The sequence below is a fragment of the Hippocampus zosterae genome, chromosome 20 (genome assembly GCF_025434085.1).
Source record: "Hippocampus zosterae strain Florida chromosome 20, ASM2543408v3, whole genome shotgun sequence".
NCBI classification, from domain to species: domain Eukaryota; kingdom Metazoa; phylum Chordata; class Actinopteri; order Syngnathiformes; family Syngnathidae; genus Hippocampus; species Hippocampus zosterae.
Window position 1 is genome coordinate 6,913,479 of NC_067470.1, and position 22,476 is coordinate 6,935,954.

The 22,476-nt window shown below is 45.6% G+C and overlaps 3 protein-coding genes across 3 annotated transcripts; all 3 read left to right on the forward strand.

The window, feature by feature from the left end:
* Nucleotides 1-699: 699 nt before the first annotated feature.
* On the forward strand, nt 700-9,486 carry ppp1r16a (protein phosphatase 1, regulatory subunit 16A). The gene is made up of 11 exons (XM_052053777.1): nt 700-851; nt 4,705-5,654; nt 5,874-5,944; nt 6,378-6,523; nt 6,696-6,799; nt 6,914-7,038; nt 7,158-7,283; nt 7,380-7,455; nt 7,532-7,661; nt 7,751-7,904; nt 8,382-9,486. The coding sequence occupies exons 2-11, from the start codon at nt 5,411-5,413 to the stop codon at nt 8,883-8,885; spliced, it is 1,680 nt and encodes a 559-aa protein (XP_051909737.1). The 5' UTR covers nt 700-851; nt 4,705-5,410; the 3' UTR covers nt 8,886-9,486.
* A 1,903-nt stretch (nt 9,487-11,389) lies between these two features.
* Nucleotides 11,390-15,457, forward strand: bco1 (beta-carotene oxygenase 1). The gene is given in 11 exon segments (XM_052053940.1): nt 11,390-11,580; nt 11,665-11,793; nt 11,885-12,014; nt 12,536-12,683; nt 12,763-12,913; nt 13,157-13,450; nt 13,453-13,715; nt 13,784-13,889; nt 13,970-14,064; nt 14,624-14,735; nt 15,007-15,457. Coding segments are annotated over 11 exon segments (1,641 nt in total). The 5' UTR covers nt 11,390-11,522; the 3' UTR covers nt 15,162-15,457.
* A 304-nt stretch (nt 15,458-15,761) lies between these two features.
* Nucleotides 15,762-20,884, forward strand: ercc3 (excision repair cross-complementation group 3). The gene is made up of 15 exons (XM_052053928.1): nt 15,762-15,931; nt 16,251-16,450; nt 16,527-16,763; nt 16,842-16,891; nt 16,980-17,115; nt 17,303-17,473; nt 17,673-17,877; nt 18,009-18,323; nt 18,412-18,596; nt 18,674-18,876; nt 18,957-19,053; nt 19,532-19,649; nt 19,731-19,849; nt 20,035-20,184; nt 20,284-20,884. The coding sequence occupies exons 1-15, from the start codon at nt 15,904-15,906 to the stop codon at nt 20,416-20,418; spliced, it is 2,349 nt and encodes a 782-aa protein (XP_051909888.1). The 5' UTR covers nt 15,762-15,903; the 3' UTR covers nt 20,419-20,884.
* The last annotated feature ends 1,592 nt before the right edge of the window (nt 20,885-22,476 follow it).

Genomic DNA, 22,476 nt, shown 5'->3' on the forward strand with positions numbered 1-22,476 from the left:
CCATTCAACACCATTTGTGGGTTCTGTGGGGCTGACAAGCTGCGAAGTGTCTTCGATAGGCAGGACATTCACACCTCGTTTTTTCGCAAACTTGTAGTTGTAGTTGTTATAATTCTAACGCCTTCCTTTCGAATTTGCCCGAAATGCATTTTGATACTCGTCTAATGGATTTGATGCACAGCATTTTGTGTCAGATTGAAATCAAACATGTGCAGGCGACACGCACAACCGTTCACTCGGCGCAATTTGCATGCATAAAGTGCTCAGTGATTTAAATACAAACTGTCGATCGACCTCTTCCTGTGTGCTGGAGTGTCGTCTAATAGGTTTGGCCTGGATTAGTGAGCTATGGTGGAGAAGAATGGCAAACCATATGAATGGGAAAGCGGCTATTCTAGAGCAACACTGTTCACTGATTGTGTCTGGACAAATCCCCTTAAAGCTGCCCAGGGATGCACCCTGCCCATCTCAAGATGAGAAATGAAGTGAAGGCCGTCGGTGGCAGGGACATTTCTCATTACTTGAGGTGTGGGAACATTGTATTGGTCAATCCCATTTTGACTTTGAAAGATTTTTTTTTCATGTAAAACGTTTCTTACTCTCAATTACCTGTTATAATCATCGTATTCTTCTTCTTATTATTGTTGTTGTTTTTATTCTTGATGATGATGCTGTATGTGTGGCTTTGTCGCCCTCTAGCGGAGACGAAGAGCAGGAGGAGAGCTTGCCAGAGTGGGTTGTTATGGTGAAGCATTTCCCTGGAGGGGCCGGCCGTGGTAGGAGCTGCAGGCAACAGCTGACTGACTCAATTACACCGGGGCCCTCCTCCACGCACACGGCCAACGGCGCAGGTAAGAAACCTTGTTGTTTTCAACTCTGCATTTTACCTTTAAAAATAATATACTGCACGCAGTGGTTAGACCGTTCATGGAATGACGTCCCCGTTAGTCGCGCCCGCCATCGCTGCTGAAAAGCAAAGCGAAGCTGCCGCTCGCGGATGCTAACACGGAAGAAGAATAAGGCAAAGTAGACTCGAGCGAAACTCGGCGGGCGTTCGAAAATCGGCCCCAGGGAAACCACAGAGCACTCGCTGGTTTTACGCGCCGGTGGTTTCGTTGGATGATCGAAGTCGAGCAAGTTGAACGAAGCGCCAACTTTACCTGCCTGATGAGCACCTGTTGAAGCGAGCTGAGCTATTCAGCTCCTTCCATCCGTCATGTGTCGCTACTTTCAATTCTTGTATCCATTTATTTCTTCATGCACTGATGTTACGAATGGTCAGCGATCATCATGGCAATTGTTTCATGTTCCCATGTCAACTCATTTTACTTCTGCCTTGATATTGAACATCACCATGAAAAGTAAAAGTAATGAATTGTACTATAAATAGAGTAGCCTATAATTAAAAACATCAAATTGATATTGATGCGTTTTTAAGAAATGAACAAGACACTAAATGTGCATTCATCTTATTTAATTTCATTTTCGAGGAAAAGTCACTTTCAGGAAGCCGGAATTGGGCTGGTTCACAGCCGTGAATATTTTGCCTCGGGGTTCAAATAAACTTCATGTAGTTCTGTTGGAATTGGGCGTGTCACTCTGAAAAGGGCTCGACAGAGGCCCGACCTCACACACATTTTAGTTCGGTTAAATATAATCAATGTTTGCATTCTTGTCCATCCAGTTTTGCAAGCTCGGAATCATGTGTAAACTACCCATTCTTGTTCAGGTATGTACAGTACACTACATACAGTCCACCATTTGCCTATTTCACCAGTATACAAATGAAATGAAGATTAACAGGCAGACTTTAGCTGACACGTGCACACCCAGCGGCATCGTTTATGGTGTCACAACTTGGAGGAAATCGAGTAAAGGTCAGGTGACATTTCAACAACGTATTGAAGTGAGTGGACCTTGGTCCGCTTCGATCGTGTGACTTAAGTGTACCTGGTGCATTGTCATTTCACATGAACTATATTTTATCTTTTTGTGACGACTTTTTATTGAAGGTTTAAGAAAGCAGTGTTGCAACAAGGCATTATATATTGGTCGGGTTTTTTTGTTAGTTTTTTTTAACTGAACAGAGTACCGGGTGGAGTGATGGAGGAGGATTTTATGTGTGCAATTTATCTACAATATTAAATCACACTATCCACATATTCACATTATACGAAATACAAATATGCAATGTTTTAATAAATTTGTAAATCAGAGATGCAAGTAAACCTTTCTAAAATATTTTGAAATATTTTTTTATTTCTAGAGTAAATCAAGTTTCATAACAATAATAAACAGAATAAAATAACAAATATGGGATTATCATCAACGCGTGGACATTTTTTTTCTGAAACATCACAGCTATTAATTGCAGTGCATGGTAAAGTCTATATTGCGCAGGCTTTTATAGGTCAAATTTAATAACCAAAAATGAAAATGGGGGGGGGGGGAGGTTCCGATGACATTCACCAAACCTTTAGCCCACGCTGCTGACTCCCACAAACATGGTGCGTGATGATTTGACAAGCAGATTAGCTCACTCGGCATCCGCCGGAGGGTCATTCAAGAATCATCGGCACTGAACTCAGCTTTGTTTCATCGAACAGCTCAGCTGCGGCGGGCCGCACAATGTGTGTGCCGCGCCATTTCATCATGAAAACGACCACCCGCATACTCCCGAATGTTGCCACATTTTAGGCCCGAGCCAACCTGGGATTTAAGCGCTGCTTTGTTCCCGTGAGTGTTGCTCCCGCCCGCTTGATGAATGCTTCAGCGGCGTGTTTGTGTGTTTCATAGGGCTCTATTCATCGCCCTGGTTGAATGAAAGTGTATGTGTCAGAGCAGCTCTGGACTGCCCTTCCTGTTAAGTCATGAGGTGGAACAAGTCCACAAATGTCAGATTGACCCAGGAATATTTCGGCAGGCGCTGGATATTTCTTCATATTTCTCCGTGGGTGTGTGTTTGTGTTCCATTCGACACTCGCGGTTTGTACAATATCAGTGATTTAGCACGTTCCCTTTTATCATATCAGTGCACAAAGTCAAACGGCCAGAAGTCAGTGTTGCCCATCAGTCAAAACCTTTTTTACTTAAGCGTATGAGATAGGAATTAGTCCAAGCAAAACCTGTCTACAAAGTTAAAAGACCCTTTTACGGATTTTTCAAGAAACAGGAACACAAATCCTGGGTTGGGTGCTTACATTGGAGGGTTTGTCTGTTATTTTCTGCTCATAAAAGCAAATATTAAACTCTAATTTGTTTGATTGTACCGGTTAACTATAAATATCTTATCTGAAAGTTATCGCACTCACTTGGGATCCGCCGATTGATTATTTATTTATTTATTTTAGCGCCATCTTCGTCCAGGATGCAAAATGTGTACAATTCAACACCCTTTGAATAGGCCTAATTACGATGGACAACTATTGAAGGCAGGCAGTGGCCCATCAAACACCAACACTGATAAGTCGTCTAATATACCCGCATATCGACGCGTATGATCAGCCGCAGCGGGCTTCGAACGGTATCAAATAGAAGACTTCTGCCTCTGGCTGCTTTTGGAAGCGTAATTAGTTTCTTATCAGGGAGATTCTTGAGTTCCTTGGCTGACTTCATGTTGTTCGACTTGTTTGCCAGATCCCATTTGGACCTGAAGCAGACAGAAAATGCAATGCTGTCAAAGTGTTTTTATTTTTATTTTTTGTAATCATCATGAATACCCGCCTGTAAGACATTTTCCATTGCCAAATCAATGATTTCTCAGGCCACTCGGTGGTTTTGTTGAGTGCACTTCAGTTTTAACTTCAATTGTGTGTGGAATTACACCTCTTAACACGGCGGTTAACGTTCCTGTGGGGATTTGCCTCCTTTCTGCAATCCCTTCATCCTTTCAAACCCTTTTCAAATGACGCATATGATGTTGTTTTTCATTGGCTAAACCGCATCCGAGTTTCCCTCTCAGTCTGACGACGGACCTCCGATTCACCGTCGACGTGGAAATTGCGCCACTTACCGCACCTGTACGAAGAGCATGTTTTTTTATATTACAAATGGAAAAAAAAACATTGGTCTGAGGGGGATTGTGTGTTTTTTTTTGCTGGAGGCCTGCCGGCCCAGAGCGGCGTGTTAAGCTGTTGCCTCAATCTAAGAAACCCCTGACGCGTAGAAACAAAGTTGCCACCCCCAAAATAGTCTGACCGAGTTGTAAAGGAGAAAATAACAAACATTGGTTGGTGTCACGCCAAGTTGGCCCTTTAATCCCCATCCTGTGGAGGAGGCCCTGGCCGTCACTCTCTATTTCGTGTGCCTGGTTCTGACCTGCGTCTAAATCATTTATGCGTCACTGAGAAAGCGCCAAGTGTGTGTGTGTGTAGACGTTGCCCAGTGTGTTCCGCTAATGAGATCTTGCTTGAAGCATGCCAGGCTACGATGTTGCCCTGTCTCATGCCCTCGACCGCGTTCCGTCCACCTCACCTATAATCTCACCTCGCGTTTATGCCCAACGCCTGAAAAGTTGGGCCGCGAGGTGCGTCAATCATTAATGACGAGTGTCCCGCCGTCTCGGGTTTCTTTCAGGAGATGAGTGGCAGAGGGGGGAGGGAGTTACTCGCAGGAGCTCAAGAGTTAACGGTTACAAGTGTAGGACAGAGCTGCTTGTACATTGTACTGAAACACGTTCAGTAAATCAAGTGTCCCTTCCCACAGTTGCCGCCAGAAGACTTGCGTGGCCCAACCCGGTTCCTTGAAGGCCCGGCCAGAAAGTTACCGGCAGGAACGCAATCTACGGTGACTTTTTGAATCATTGCCAGTCACCGCCCCAACATTTTTAGAGAGCACCGCAAGCATCAATTGCTGCTGACGCAGTGCGAGTGTTTGCATAGCAGCTACTTGGATCTACAAGAGGTTTTTAGAGACGATCCCTTCGAGACCATCCCTTAGTTTGGACCCGCGTCTGGAAATCAATCAACACCAATATGAACGAAAACATCTAACCGCAAAGGAAATTGAACTTTCAACGGCGGATCATTGACCAAGCATCACACCGATGGCATGGGGAGCCGGAATGACGATTGGCTGCAATCCTCAGCTTGACTGCTTTTGGGTTTTGACCCGTTTTTCATGTTTTCTGTCATGATAGAACTTCGGGTGTGAAAGATGGCAAAGAGACATTGCGGTCATTCAACGTGTTGCTCCTTACTGCAACCACGGCGATATCTGTCATCTGATCCCCCTACTTAAGTTTGAATCAGTGGATGTACGTCCTTTTTTTTGGGGTAGGAGGGGGCTTTATTTTTGTAGATGCATTCCCGCACCCTCGCAATGTCATAACAGACTTATTTGGAAGCATACAGCCTTCACAACACTTGAACTAAAGGAAGGCAGACTCATCGAGTGACTGCGTTGTGGCATCATGGCTGCGGATCACGGCGAGTTACTGGCCGAGATGTCCACCATCGGCCGTCTGAGCGCCACCGAACGTCTCAAACACGCCCAGAGGCGGCGTGCTCAACAACTGAAGGCGTGGGCCCAGGTGGAGAAGGATTCGGCACGAGGCGCTAAAGGCAAAGCGGATAAGAAGCAGCGTTCAAGAAAAGTGACCTTCCCCAACGCCATCACCCTTCTTGATGCAGCTGCACGCAATGACCTGGATGAGGGTAGGTGCCTTGCTTGGATCGGAAGATATTCACGTAGAGTTGACGCTCACCATCTTTCAATGTCCTTTGTCCCGGTGCGGGATCAAGGCTAAGAATAGTGGCAAATCCTTTAAGTGCATTGTTAGCTTGCCCACTGACACGCATGTCTATATATGGAAGCAAGACTTCTGCAATGCATTTCATGGAAGGTTTATGGCTCTACTTGTGGATGCCACCTAGTGAGGGAGCTGCTCAACAGCGGCGTGAGCCCCGATCTGGTCAACGAAGACGGACTGACTGCCCTTCATCAGGTAAACGCGGGACGTACGATCACTTGGGTCACTTTGGGTATGCGCGAGCTATTTAAAATTGCCCGATGGAAACTTTAAGTGGGATTCGGGTTCATTTGGACCATCACGACGACTGCCGCCCACGCGTGTTTTCTAAACAAAATCTGAAGGTTGTTATTCACCCGCTCTTCGGTTTCTGTCTGGCACTGCTCGTCTTTATTTGGTCTGAGCCTTCACTTATCGTCATGATGCAGACGCAATGACTTTTCCCCAGGGTTTTAACTTTAAGGGGAGCATTCATTTCCTGAACAATTGCAGTCGGATTACTCGCGCAAGGCCGTAAAAGTCCTGTTTTTGCCGGCGGGCGCCTCTGCGAAAAGCACATTGCCGTCATTGTTGTTTTCCCTCCTGAGAATTTGCTTCATGCAAATGTCCACCTGTCCTGTCCTGCCAGTGCTGCATTGATGACTTTGTGGGCGTGGTGCAGTGCCTGTTGGACGCCGGCGCCAGCGTCAATGCCTGCGACAGTGAGCTGTGGACACCGTTGCACGCTGCTGCCACCTGTGGGCACACCGGCTTGGTGCAGCTCCTTATTCAGGCGTGAGTTGACCCGAAGAACATTTTCTCCTGCTCTAAGTTACTCTTCCTGGTTTGCCCTAACACAAATCCCAGTAAGGCTTAATTCAGGTTTACATCCGGAGGCTTTTCAAATATGTTGACTTAGGAGTCATTGCCATTTCTTCTTCCGTTTTTGTGTGTACGGTACTTGCAGTGGGGCCGACCTGATGGCCGTCAATACGGATGGAAACATGCCCTATGACCTCTGTGAGGATGAGGCCACTCTTGAACTCCTGGAGATGGTCATGGCTGAACAGGGTCAGAGAGATGGCTCAAATAATATGCCACCTCCATTTACAATATTTGGACATTTGACTGATGGCTAAAAGCATCATTGAGCAGCAAAAGCCCAAATCGGGTCTGTTTGTGCAGGAATAACACAGGCCCGCATAGACGAGTGCAGAGGCGCGAGAGAGGCGGCGATGCTTGCTGACATCCGAGCTCTCATTTTCCACGGAGCCGACTTGAACAGTCAGGATGATCGCGGGATAACACTGGTGAGAATTTTTCTTCCTAAACTGCAAATATTGTCCTATTTTCTCTCCAAAGCGCAATGTTATGATGAAATTTGTTACTTGCGTTTGCTATACGTTTGTGGATTCTGTTGTGCCGCTAGCTGCATATAGCGTCCGCCAATGGATACCTGTCTGTGGCTAACCTACTGCTGGAGCACAAGGCTCAGGTGGAGGTCCAGGACTGTGATGGGTGGACGCCTTTGCATGCTGCCTCCTGCTGGGGACAAGTCAGTACTGCAGTCTCCCCAGCCTTTCTATTGGAGCTCAAAACAATGCGCAGGAGGAAATAATGCTGTCTGTCTGTCTGTCTGTCTGCATCATAGATCCAAATGGTGGAGCTGCTGGTGGGTCATGAAGCCAGTTTAGACACAAAGTCCATCCTGGAAGAGACTCCCCTGGGCATGTTTTGTTGTTGTTAAATGTAAAACATTATTTTCATACTTCTACGACTAATAATACCTGAATGTTTTCAAAGATGTGTGCATCGATGAGGAGGTCAGAGCGAAACTAATGGACCTCAAGCACAAACATGACGCCATCATGAAGAGCCAGGACCGTCACAAAGGCGCCTTGCAAAAGCGAGCTTCCAGTACTGGCAGCAGAGGGTAAAATCGGATGTCAGCCTCCCCGATCGTGACGAAGGAAAGACGTGGGGATTACATTCGATATGCTTCTGTCTCGTTTGTCCGTACAGGAAAGTGGTGCGTCGTGTCAGTGTGAACGAGCGCTCCAACCTGTACAGGCGGGAGCATCACAAAGAGGCCATGGTGTGGCAGGAGAGGGGCCGCCAGCCCGAACCACAAGATGAGGATGAGGACCGTCTGACTGACAATGAACTTCATCAGCATGTGAGCAACTCCAGAAAAAAAAAACTGTCTTGTCGCTGAAATTGAAAAGCAATTGAAGAAGCCGTTTCAAAAATGGAATTTGTGGGTTCACTCGGATGGTGTTCCAGGAAAATAATGATCACCTGCTCAGTCACGTCGCCATAGCCGTGGTTAAGTCTGGGGCCTTTTCTCACTGTCGCCTTTGAGCTCTGCCATTATTCACTTTTCTAAATCACCGGGATGATCCAATTTTTCCACCTATTTAGGGGGGAAAAAATGGTTTGCCTATCGAATAATTTCACCCGGTCAGGCTACTCCCACCCGCGCAACATAAACAGAGTCCGCCCCTTCCTGCCACCCCATTCTGCCTCTATTATTGTTAACAGTCACATTTGTGATTATGATTCTAAATTATTTTGAATGTATGAATAAAAATTGTATATTTAAGAACAGCACACGCAAACGTCAATAAATTGATTGATCCTTCCTTACATTTAGACTGGAGGTGACGCCTCGTCACGTGCAGATGAGCCAGAAGCTACTCTCGGCAATAGTGTTTCCAGCTTCGGCAACGGAGGCGCATCCGTTTCTCTGGCTTCCTCCGTGCCCGGAGAGCAACGGAGCGGGGGAGGTCGCATGGATCGCAGCGCCTCTTACCATCTCAACGCAGCGTCGGGGCAACCGGACGAAGAAGGCTCGGACTCTATGACTCGAGAAAAATCTCGCCAAACCTTGGCCGAGCTAAAACGGCAACGGGCGGCCGCCAAGCTCAATAAATGCCCGGCGCCTCCGCCACCTCTGACGCCACCCCTAGAAGAGGAGCCCCTCTCTGCCGCTGCGTCCGAGGTGGCAAGTCCTCCGAGGACACGCAACGCAGAGACGGCAGCGTCCCCCAGCCAGGTGTTCTTCACACCAGCCAGCGGAGATCCTCCGCTCCTGAAACTGCGAGCCCCGGAGGAGGACCAGTCGACCAATAAGCATCCTTGCTGTCGACTCATGTAGGGACGTCCAAGCCGGACCCTCCAAAGTGACGCAGATACACTCTTCATGCGCGTTTGTCACTTCGGCCACATGACGTAGCGCTCAGTGTTATCCTCACGCTTTCCTCCCCCCCCTAATGATTTGACCGCATTGTCAATCACTTCTGCGCTCATCTTGTCGTTCGCAAAAGCCATAGAATGATGTCAACTGAAACGGGATGATGAAATCATTTGCGATTGATCACTGTTGAAATCATCATGAGCTTTGAGTTGCACTTGCAGAAACTGCCCATTAGTATGGCGGCACGTGTGCTAAGTTCCACTCACATTCGCAACTTTTTATGGTTGGGGGGCTGACTTCATGATAGTTTTGTGATACGGTACAGTGTCGCCATTCACACAAAGAGGTTTACAAGGACCGTTACCTTGCACGTTTCCTTTCGGTTTTTGAATCATACTCGAGTCTCTGCGTTCATATTTTTAAGGGTGGCGTTTGTAAATGGTCTTTTTTTCCTCAACTATATGAGTTCGTCTATCCTGTCATCACCACGAACGAGTCTAATCATTGTCAAATTCAGAAAATGCTTTCAGCCGAGAAATGAATAAAACGCTTATTTTTCTGAGCACTGTAGGAGAGGTTTCATAACAACGATGATGACGTCCCAAAGGTTGCCTGACTTATCTACAGTCTGTGCCATCGTCACCCAAGTTCACGTGCACAATCTGAAGTTATCCAAGGGGCATGACATCACAAATTCAGGCTTTGCAAAGATCATTCTAAATTGGGTGCAGCAAACACTGCCGAAAACTATCAACGCCACAGTTGTCAAACGAGCAATTCATAGCTTATGTGCTATCGTGAGGACCGAGGAGACGGGCGGGATCGGATAAATGGACCACAAAAATGATTTGGCACAAACATTTCTGCCTTGAAACATGGAGCCAAGCATAATCTTAAAGCCGATATTTCAGCCTAAGATTATAAAACATGAAAACTGAGACTTTACACCCTATTGAAGATTTTTATCTTCCACGTTGTTTTCCCTCTATCCAGAATTTGTTTGCACAACACAACCTAATACATTGGACACGACTCACAGGTTTGTGCAAAGGTTAATTGTGGCGCGTGTAAAAGTTCAACAACTCAAATTATAGTCTTGTGCGGCGATATAGGTTGTGGACACGGTAAACTCGATTGATTAGAAAGGTAAATAGCTGGTGATGAACTTGGTTGTTAAGATCGTAACGTTGCCTCCTCTTTCTGCTTCATGTCAAAAGTAGGCTCGTTGTGATTGGATTGTCTCCCTTTCATCATTTTGCTGCTGTAAATTTGGAATTTCTCCATTGTGAGACAAAGGTTTTCTTATCTTATCTTATAATGGATTGCGATACAGCAATGAAAAAAGTAATCTGGCCCGACGGCTGTTTCTCGAAATCAAATTTCTACGAAGTTCATTACTTAAGCCCGGGGAAGTGGGTCAAACTGCCTTCAAATGGAGAGCAGCGAAACGAACTCAAGTGACCTTTTACGTCTGAATCCAGTAAGAAATGGTGTCGATAGTTGCGAAAGGTTGACCGTGATTTTGCTTGAATAGGGATCGATTGATTGATTAGCAGTCTTGCAATGTGGATAGCAAGCTGGGTTGAGACTTGTAGCGTGCCTTGTACACAGGTACCACTTATGTAATTGTTACCGAGTGAGTTTCCAGGAATTCCACACGTATGTCGTTGTTCCGTGGGAACCTTGGACCGCTCGCTACATTAATCGCGGTGGCCACAAGATTGCCTATTCCCACTTGAACTATTTCATGGATGCCAGAAAATTGAGATCCAGCCATGGAGACTTATTCTGTCCAAAATGGTTCCTACTCTTCTACTCCCTCGAAAACTCGCACACAGGTGGGGATGGGGCGGCCTGGCCGAGCCCATGTGACGATGTGTGACTTCATGGTCTCAACTGCTTTCAAATGTTAAATGCGCATGGGTGCAGATCGATAGGAAGATGCGGAGCCTGGACAGAAGGGCACAGTGACACAACGGCCTAGCTCAAGCTCAGCTTATCGACGACTACTCCTGCTATGTTCCAAAGAGGCCTCATTTAACTATGATAAGGCGCAGGAACTGCGAAATCAAGACAGGCTTCATGTCCTCTCTTCAGAAAGTTATTCAGGAATCTAAATGTTAAGCAATCATAGTAAAAGTGATCCAGAGTTAATTAATGGTGGTGGCCCCCTGAAATAGACAAAAGTGCATTCAAGATGAGATACGCAGCTTCATCATAATCATGCCAGTTAGACCATTTGTTGTTGTTTGTTTTATTACCATATGCAATTGAATAAGTAGAGCATTTCAGAATTCGAAATTTGGGACTCTAAATGCATGATGGGACTCATACTTTTCTGATCAGCGAGTCCCTGGGACTCGCAGGGCTCAAGCTGTAAAATTATCACTGTGTGTGTGTGTGTGTGTGTGAGAACAGTATATATATACACACACACACACACACACAGGTAGTGTGTATGTTGCTCGTGTTTATGGTCCCGCTTGCCAATGAGATAACTCTTTTCCTCTTGTCCCTCCCCTCGCAAAGGGCTTTAAAAGGACCGTTTTGCATGTTGGTGTGTTCATTCCGACACCTTCACTTGCACTCTCTGTCAACATGGACCTTTGCAAAAATGCAACAGAGCGGCCGGAGCCTCTGAAGGCAGAAGTGAAAGGTAGTTTCTCTTTTTGATTTTTTTTTAGTCTGTGCGCTTGGCATCCGAAAACGTTTTGCATGAGTTATTCTTTTATTGTTTTAGGGAGCATCCCCTCTTGGTTGCAAGGCACATTACTGCGCAATGGCCCCGGGATCTTCTCGGTGGGCGATACCAGCTACGACCACTGGTTTGATGGCATGTCCATCATGCACAGCTTCTCCTTCAAGGATGGTTGGTGCCTCGCATGAGTTTTCTTTTTAATGAATAATTCATTGACCGACTGTTTTTTTTTTTTTTTGCTGTTGTCGTTGCACCGTCACAGGTGAAGTGACCCACCGAAGTCGGTTCCTGAAAAGTGACACCTATAAAGCCAACATGGAGTCCAACCGAATTGTTGTGTCTGAAATGGGAACAATGGCTTACCCTGACCCGAGCAAAAACTTCATTGTCAAGTAAGCGTCACTCGCGATCCTAATCTTGACTAAGTGGCTTGAGTTTGAAGAGTATTTATGTTGCAGATTGCACTTTCCGCACTTGTAGTCAAGACACTTTCAAGTGTGATTGATGATTCCCAACTTATGTTGGAATGTAAGGATGCACAGTCGTGTAATAATGCGTTCCTGTTGATTGCCTACTGCGTGTGTAGAACTGCAGCACATCACGCTGTGAGTCAGTCCTGATATTTTGACTTCCTGTGCAATTGATTGAGGGAACCAAAACCTTATCTCGATCAATAATATCGGTGACAATTCTTCCACTGGATATAGTGCTCAAGCAGTCATATTGTTGTGGCTGGTGTTTCCTTTTCCTGTTTCTGCTTCCTCCCTTGATCCTCTTTACAATCGGTCCCAGATTTGATTTGAACTTTCCTTCCACACGTCTTCATCCCACTTTGCCCCTGGGTGGGTTTTGTCTCGGACGTCATTCGAATTGTTGCCATTCTACGTCGTCATATTGGTGTCTTTCTTTCAAGGGCAATCACCTTTCTCAACCACACAGTGCCTGACTTCACTGACAATGGTGCCAGCAATTTTATCCAATACGGTCAGGATTATTTCGCCACCTCAGAAACCAACTACATTCGCAAAATTGACCCAGTCACTCTGGAAACTCAGGATAAGGTCAGCTTCATCGGTCCCAAAAAAAAAAGGGATGGCTTTCATATAGTGCATTAAGCGCACACATTGTTTTTCCTCTCAGGTGGACTATATGAAGTTTGTACCTGTGAACTTGGCGACGTCCCATCCGCATTATGACAAGGAGGGTAACGCCTACAACATGGGTACTTGTATCGCGGAAAAGGGCAAGACGAAATACCTGCTGTTCAAAGTCCCCGCTGTTTCGCAGAAAGGTAAATAATGACCCGCTCTACTTTGTCTCCACAATTCAACTGGCCCAGATCCTTATCTGAGGTCAAAACGCAATACAACCTCCGACAAGAGACTGTACATCACTTTTGTATGTAAGGCCAGATGTGCAGAGAAAAAAAAATCGATATGTCTTTTTCAAGCATTCTAGTGCTTGGACGACACCTCCAGAGAGGTTTTTGAGGGTCCGCTTTATACACAGATCCTTCCCACCCCCTCCCACACAGACAAAGCCAAAAAAGTCCCCGCTCTGAAGAACGCAGAGGTGATCTGCTCAGTACCCTGCCGCTCCCTCCTGACGCCGAGTTACTACCACAGCTTCGGCATGACGGAGAACTACTTTGTCTTCATCGAGCAGCCCTTCAAATTGGACATCCTCAAGATGGCCACCGCCTACATGAGGGGAGTCAACTGGGCCAGCTGCCTCAAGTTTTGCCCAGAAGAAAATGCAAGCACCACCTTTCATCGAGCACCACCGAACACTTGGAAGTTAATGATCCTAAAAATCCCATTTTTATTCTCTTTCAGACTCTGATTCACCTGATAGACCGAAAGACAGGCAAAGTGGTGGAGACCAAGTACTACACTGAAGCTATGGTCGTCTACCATCACGTGAATGCTTTCGAGGTCGACGGCTGCGTCGTATTTGACGTCATCGCCTACAAGGACAACGGCCTGTATGAGATGTTTTATGTGAGGAATCTGAAGGAAACGCCGGGGTATCGCAACGAAAGCTACTCCAAACCAACTTATAAGAGATTTGCGCTTCCCGTTCAAGCAAACAAGGTAAGGGGACCGCATGCCGTTTTTGACTTGGACCCCGAAGGGGACGCTGAGCTGTATTCGGTGTGCAGGGCGCGGCCATCGGAGAAAACCTGGTGAAAGTCACATGCACCACTGCCACGGCGGTGAAAGAGAAAGAAGGCAAACTCATGTGCCGAGCGGAGGTGCTCTGTGGAGGTGAACGTCATGCTGGTGTGTCGGTCAACTTCCGTGAGTTGTGTTTGGCTCTTTAACACTCCCGTTTTTCTCTTCGTCAGGGATTGACTTGCCACGAATTAATTACGATTTTAACACCAAGAGACACCGCTTCGTGTATGGCAATTGCGTCGAGGAATCGGCGCTCTCGAAAGAGGTAACATTTGGGCTTTCTTTTCTTTTGCAATGACAAAATGCAACAAGGATTGGAATTCCGTTGACTTGCCAGCCATTTTGAATCAGAGGAGATTCCAAAGTCAGGAAGTGCATTGTTCACAGTAACATTGTTCCCCCCCCCCCCCCCCCCCCCCCAAGTGGCATCAATGATAAAACCACAAGGTGGGAACCTGTTAATTGTCGACTTCGAAGTTTTTCAAACAAAAAGCCAACCCCCACTTGGCCTTGGTTGCCGTCCCCATGGGTTGTCTTTATTTGGCAAAGCTACGCGCAGAGCTAACACAAACAATGGGAAGAAAGGAAGTCCATCAGGCTTAAGTGGTACAGAAAATATACTTGAAAGAACTTCCCATCATTCTGACCGGATGCCCGAATCACCGCGCTGACGTCTGAGAGAGGAAACGTACGCTCGCACTCGCCTCTTTTGGATCAACAGGATAATGTTTAATTCTTCCGACTGAAAAACCACAACATCCTTTTCATCCGAGTTCTACAGTTATGTCTTTCCTCTAAAATTGGCATCTGATCTTTTGCTGTAGATTATGAAATTTGACACCGAAAGCAAGCAAATGTTGACCTGGAGTGAAGACAACTGCTGGCCATCCGAGGCAGTGTTTGTGCCCAGGCCCAATGGCGAGTCAGAGGATGATGGTAAGCGTTACTGCGCGGTGAACGGGCACGTTATGTGGAAACTAGATCCGTCACTACATTAGGTACAAATGCACCAGTTGTATTGAATGCTTTGTTTTGTAGCGCTGCAAAAGACAACGAGCAGGAGGTTACACGCAGAATATACTGTCGACATTGATAAACATGACCTGACCAATTTCCACAAAGTCTTGCAGAATCAGTCAGAGCCCGGGGAATTACTTTTTTACTACGAGTGGGTATGACTGATATCTTGGTCTTAATCTTTTTCTAGGTGTGGTTTTATCATCTGTAATCAACACCAATCCGGGCCAGTTGAACTTCATCTTGGTTCTTGATGGCAAAACACTCAAGGAAGTAGCTCGGGGTTATGTGAACACTGAACTCCATAAGGACATGCATGGATTTTTTATCCCTCAGGGAAATTAGTCACTTATAATTGAGTAAGCATCAGTATACATTTTAGTAAAGAAAAATCTTCACTTTGTCAACATGTAAAGCATGTAAATTACATTCCAGTATAGACTACCAGACAAAGTGATGACGATATTATCGATTGTATCAACATATTATTTCATTTCTTACAGTATTTACAGAGAGCAATTTTGTCCTGGTGAAAATGTATTCTGTGCTATCCACTTTATTCTTGTGTATCTCTTTGATTTTTGTGCCTCCTGTTTTCATTGAAAAAAAAACACATTAAACTTGTACTAGAATAAATCCAAGCACATCTCAGCATGTTTGAGAATTGAGACGTGACACGTGCCGTGCTGGGTTCTCAGTCTCAAATTCTTTGCCTTTTGTCTGTTTTTCTAGAAGTGATCTCAAAAGCACAACATCAAGAGCCGTATGTGATACTGTTATCTATAAATGCCTGTGCTGGACAGTATTTGGAATGGAATCTTTGTATCAATTTACTGCTCTTGAGCTAATATGGAGTAGCCATGTGAGGCGTAGTGAACAAACATTAAAAAATAAATCATACGCACACTCCACTCCGGTAGGTGGCGGTAGTGTACCTTACCGGGATTGCCAACCGCTATTGACATCAAATAAAAAAGTGTTTTCCACCCTTGGCCATGGTGGCTCGAAAGCTACGACTGTAACTGGACGTTATCGACTTCGCTGTTCTGCCGACAACGATTCATTGTGACTTGGATCGACGGCTATAATGGGGAAAAAGGATAAAGGGGATCGTGGTGAGTTCATGAATTATGTTTCAGCCTGCTAATTAGACACGATATTTCAAGCTAGAGAAAGGATGCGACCTTTAAAATGCGTTTTGGACGTCTTTTGTGTACCGTTTTATGAAATGCTGCCATCGACGTGGATATTGTCAACACTGTTACTGCAGTTTAGCACCTCTAGTTTATTTTGTCTCGTATGCTGACACTATTGATCACGCGTTCCCACTACAATGCATTTGGTTTGTGAATGTCTGAATTGACACAGTGTATACTTCGAGCCTTGGGACTATTGTGTGTTGTCATCTGTCAACAAACATGTTACGGTCTACAGAGAAGAAATCCAAAAAGCGTTTATATGAGGAGGAGGAAGATGATGAAGACGTGGTGAGTGGCAAGTCGCAGGATGCCATACCTGCTGCTGCGGGGAAGCAAGTGGATGAATCCAGCACCAAACTGGACGAATACGGAGCCAAAGACTATCGTGTTCAGATGCTTCTGAAGAATGACCACTCCTCACGACCCCTCTGGGTGGTAAGATCGCCTTTCAGAATTAAGTCAAGGTTCTTCATTGCTCTCATTCATTTGTACTTTATTTTGCTCCCTGCAGGCTCCAGATGGACACATCTTTCTCGAAGCGTTTTCACCAGTTTATAAGTATGCACAGGATTTTTTGGTGGCCATTGCGGAGCCAGTGTGCAGGCCCAACCACATCCACGAGTACAAGCTAACAGCATATTCACTGTATGCTGCTGTCAGTGTGGGGCTGCAGACCTCTGACATAGTGGAGTATTTGCAGAAACTCAGCAAGACCTCCGTGCCTGATGGAATTGTGCAATTTATTAAGGTATGAATTACCGAAATGATGATGTCTTCAGTGTGCCTTTTTTTTGTATGGTATAATTTGACATTTCTTTTTCCGCAGCTCTGCACTGTGAGCTATGGCAAAGTCAAGCTGGTGCTCAAGCATAATAGGTTCGAGCCACTTCCAAAGGATTCCAACGATTCCATTTTATTGTTTTGGTTGCTCTTTATTTCACTTTTTACCTGCACGTCTGTTCAGGTATTTTGTTGAGAGCACATTCCCTGATGTGATCCAGCGTCTCCTGCAGGACGACAAGATCCGGAAATGTCGTCTCTGTGCTCCCGATGGGACGGACGGCGAGCTCATTACAGAGGTCATCCGCAGCAAGTCAGCGGTATGCCCGCTATTACGACCTTCTGTCCAAAACTCTTTAATTTAACTCGATCAGTGTAAATAAAAACTGATGGCGGGAACCAAGATTGATCTATTTTCACATCCGATATTTTTTTTCAACTGCTGTATCTAAATGTCCAACTGCACTCACAAAGAAAACAAATCGATAATGTATTTTTTTTCAACAGATCTCCAAGACGGTTGAGGACAAAGGGGGTGCTTCCACCTCACAGCAGCCCACTGATGGTCAAACGTCAGAGCAGCAGGTCCCCGAAGACATCTTCAGCTACTATGAGCAGATGGACAAGGAAGAAGAGGAGGAGGAAGAGACTCAGACCGTGTCTTTTGAGATTCAACAGGTGCGGGGTAACGTACATATTTTGTGTGCAAGCTCGGCGGTTCCGAGCCAAATGCAGTCGCGTGGCGCGCAAAGGGATGTAACACTTTCGTAAGGATAGCTGTCCGATGGAAACTTTGAAATCCATTGGTGATGTACGCTCGGCGTGCAACCTGTTTTGTGAGTTTTCAACTTGACTTGAAAGTCGTGGTTTTGTGTAGGAGATGATTGAGGCGCTCCAAAAGCGCTGCATTGAGCTGGAATACCCGCTCCTCGCCGAGTATGACTTTCGGAACGATACCGTCAACCCGGATATCAACATAGACCTGAAGCCGACGGCCGTGCTACGACCGTACCAGGAAAAAAGTCTGCGCAAGATGTTTGGCAATGGACGCGCTCGTTCCGGAGTCATTGTGTTGCCCTGCGGTGAGAATGCCGATTTATTGTTGGCCAGTATTTTTTAACTGTTAAAAAGAGACATTTAAAATGTTTCTCAATGCAAGCTGACTTGCATCGACTAACTGGTCACAAAGTTCTGTCCGTGTCCCGCTTTCCAGGCGCGGGCAAATCTCTAGTTGGTGTAACAGCAGCGTGCACGGTACGCAAACGCTGCCTGGTGTTGGGTAACTCCTCGGTGTCCGTGGAGCAATGGAAGGCCCAGTTCAAGATGTGGTCCACTATCGATGACTCCCAGATCTGCCGCTTCACCTCCGATGCCAAGGACAAGCCCATCGGTTGCTCAGTGGCCATCAGCACCTACTCCATGCTGGGCCACAGCACCAAGCGCTCCTGGGAAGCCGAGAGGGTCATGGAGTGGATGAGAAGCCAAGAATGGGGTCTCATTATTCTCGATGAGGTACACACCATTCCCGGTAAGGTTTATCCCGATCACGCATCCTGTTGCCTTTGCCAAAGAAATGTTGGGAGATCCTCTGCTGATACCATTGTTGCTCTTTGTAGCCAAAATGTTTCGGAGTGTGCTGACCATCGTCCAGGCGCATTGCAAATTGGGTCTCACTGCGACTTTAGTTCGGGAAGATGACAAGATCGTGGACCTCAACTTCCTCATTGGGCCAAAGCTTTATGAAGCCAACTGGATGGAGTTGCAGAGCAACGGCTACATCGCCAAAGTCCAGTGCGCCGAGGTGAACGAGCTAAAGCGCATCCGAGGGGCTTCTCGATTGCCGGCACTTTGCTCTAAACGTGAATGTCTATGTTGCAGGTGTGGTGCCCGATGTCTCCAGAGTTTTACAGAGAGTACGTGGCCATCAAAACTAAGAAGCGCATCTTGCTTTATACCATGAATCCCAATAAGTTCCGGGCGTGCCAGTTCCTCATTCGATTCCATGAGCGGCGCAATGACAAGATTATTGTCTTTGCCGATAATGTCTTTGCCTTGAAAGAATACGCAATCCGCCTGAACAAGTATGTATTTTCACCCTAAATATATATATTTTTAAAAAAATACAGTATTTCACAAGTACATTTCTCTTTGTCTGCTCAAGGCCCTACATTTACGGCCCCACCTCCCAAGGGGAACGTATGCAGATCTTGCAGAACTTCAAACACAATCCCAAGATCAACACCATTTTTATCTCCAAGGTAACTGGTGACTGTGCAAGTCATTGACATTCAATTCCGATTACGACTATTACACGCAACGATTACCTAATTGGGATTATTGGTTAAAAACACCATTATTGTGCTGGTGTGCGCACGCGTCTGTGTGGGAAATTTTATGCCTAATATTATAGTGAGCATATTTGCGTTCAAAATTTGCACTAAAGAGATCTATTTAAATGTTACCACAGTAGAAATGTAATTTAGTAGAAGGTATCGAGCAAAGTCCAATGCAAGGAGTTTGTTTATGCAAGGAAACCATACTTGAATGGACAGATTTGCAATAAAAAAAAACAACAATTTAGTTTGGCCCAAAAGGAACTCGGACAATTTCAGTGTTTCATAGGATTTGATTTGTCTTCATATTTTTTTACGCTTAAACATTTTCTCTTTTTATTCCCAAAAAGAAATGATCTTGCACTGGTTACTTTTACTACCGTATATCTTGACCATCCAACAGGTTGGAGACACCTCATTTGACTTGCCAGAGGCCAATGTTCTGATCCAAATCTCCTCTCACGGTGGGTCACGCAGGCAGGAGGCTCAGAGACTCGGTCGTGTCCTTAGAGCCAAGAAAGGTTTGTTTCTTTCGTGTTGTCACGGTCTATGGTCTTCTATGCACACATGTCCGCTCTCACATCGCCTGTGTTCCTTCTTAGGAATGGTTGCCGAGGAATACAATGCATTCTTTTATTCGCTGGTGTCTCAAGACACCCAGGAGATGGCGTACTCCACCAAGAGGCAGAGGTTTCTAGTGGACCAGGGCTACAGCTTTAAGGTAGATTTGAACTGTTCCACACATGGACGATGCTTTTCTTGTACACAGTTCTACTTTGACTTTGGATCTCATTACCGAGCGACAGCTTGGTAACGAAAGGTTGCGGGGTGGGATAAGCCCCAGCCCATGGCCAAATGTCATGTCAAATGGCCATTTAACATCTCAAAGCCATGTACGGTTCCTAGGTGATCACGCAGTTGGCAGGAATGGAGGAAGAAGACTTGATGTTCTCCACCAGAGAAGAGCAACAGCAGCTCCTCCAAAAGGTCCTGGCTGCCTCCGATATGGATGCCGAGGAGGAAACGGTGGCAGGCGAGGTGGGCGCAAAACCACAGGTGGGTGCCGCGAAAGCCTCACATATATGGTCACGCTTCCGCATCGCCGCATCATTCTGCCACCTTGGCATTTCTTTTTCCTTTCTTCTACCCCAACAGTTTTCAAGGCGAACGGGAACCATGAGCTCCATGTCTGGTGCCGATGACACCGTCTATATGGAATACCAGAGTAAAGGCAAATCGTCTTCTCTCGGAAAGGGCATCCATCCGCTCTTCAAGCGCTTTAGGAAGTAGATGGGCTGGTTAAAGTTCTGACACTTGGACATTAGCCACAAGACGGTGGCGTAAAGAGGCCACAGCGGTTAGCGCATCTGCCTCTCAGTTCTGAGGTTGGTGGTCCCATTCTGGGCTTTGGCTCTCTTGTGTGGAGTTTACATGTCGACGCCATGCCCGTGTGGGTTCTCTTCATTTCCTCCAGCTTCCTCTCACATTTGACTCTAACCAAATAGTTGTGTGTGCCTCCCACCCGAGGTCAGCTGGGAGAGGCTCCAGCACACTTGTGACCCTCGTGAGGGTAGGGAGGTAGGGAGTATGCAAGATGAATGGATGATTTCATTCACCGGTTAGTTTTTTTTTTTAACAATCGTTTGATCCTTTGTAGACTTGAAGCGAAGAGATTCGAGTTCAAAATAACTGATGCAACATGTTTTATATCATGTTGACATGGTAAGAGAATCCTCAGGTTGGAACAAGAGTCAACTGGGAAATGGTCAATTTTTTCCCCCCCAGTTATCAAAATAAACTTCAACAATTAAAAATGCGCTGTTTTTTTCCTTTCTTCCAGCATTTCAAATGTATCATAGGCTGAAGAGGTTCGGCAGGGTTCCAATTTATTGCGTCATCCCCGGTTAGTCAAGTCGACAGTGAATAAACAATACGATGGAGAGAAGGGGGAGCGGTCACAAATCTATTTTATATCCAAACTAACACAGCACGTGTCAGTCCTTGCATAATTTCTGGGGTCCTTGAGGCTCAAAAAACTAAAATGTGGAATAAAATGGGGGGAAAAAACTGTTGATTTAAGTGAATTTATCCGCTCACTTGTGTATGTCAATATTTTTAAAAAGAGTCAACTTTATTATTTCAATCAGACAGTTTTATTTGCTCATCCAAACTATACAAAATCATCCCACAATTTTAGTTAAACCGTACGACAATGACAACATGTTAAGTGGAACCCGCATGTCAACTAGTGTTCACATCTTCATGCTCTTGAATTGAGATTGAATATAAAAAAAACAACTATAGATTTCCTTAGAATATTAGCAACAATGCCAGTATCTTTAATTTGACACAAAAAAGTGTGTGCACTGTGTTTTGGTAAACATTGTATGGAGACTGTATCGAACAGCACATCCCTGGGCAGTTACTTGGGCTGACAAACTGAAAAATCTCAAAAACAAACACTGGATAGAACATGTGCCGATGATACACAATAGCACACTACTAAACGTGAGCGCAGTCCGTATTTCACATCATTTTAACCATCGTATCATATTTAAAGACACGCACGCGCACACACACACAGATCAGTAAATGTCAATCGACATCACTTTGGATTTATCCAAATTTAGCAGAACTATTGGCACACTTTTGGGACAGTGGAACCATTAGGTTCTATCGAAGACTAGGAATTGAATTAGAAATTGGGAGCTGGAATCGATCGAGCACTTTGGCAAAAAAAAAAAAGGATCTGAAGAGGTGCACTCAAGGAAGGGAGGAAATGAGATTGACAAGAGTGCAAAGTGCATTCCAGAACAGAAGAGTAATGATTGAAGAAGGATCCAGTTTCCTGTGCGTTATTTCCTTCCGTTGGAATCAGGCTAAACACAACAACAGTACCATCTTCCGGCTATTTGACACACCTTAATATCAGGTGTGGGGTTTCTCCAAAAGAACACCAGAGGGACAGCATGGTGATGTCCAAACACAACCTCGGAATCCTCAAAGGTGCAGTGGTGTCGTGCTTCCACAAGGGCAGGATGTTTGAGTCCTGAATGGACATTGAGGCCTTCCCCGGTAACCTTTAATGGCCCCAGACCCTGCTCGCCTATCCTTTCAGGAACACTGACCATGTTTCTTCACTTTGGCCTCTCAAGGAAAGTTGAGCTTGGGAATGGGGCCTTTTAAGGAAATTGGAAACACGCCTGAATGCAAAACGATAACACGCTTTATGGCGGCGAGTGAGTGGGAAAAGGTTTTATGTCTATCACCAGAAAGCACAACTTGGACGCATTCACGGGCACCATTTGAGTTGAGAAACTTGACGAGCTGCCTCCTCATTGGCTATCA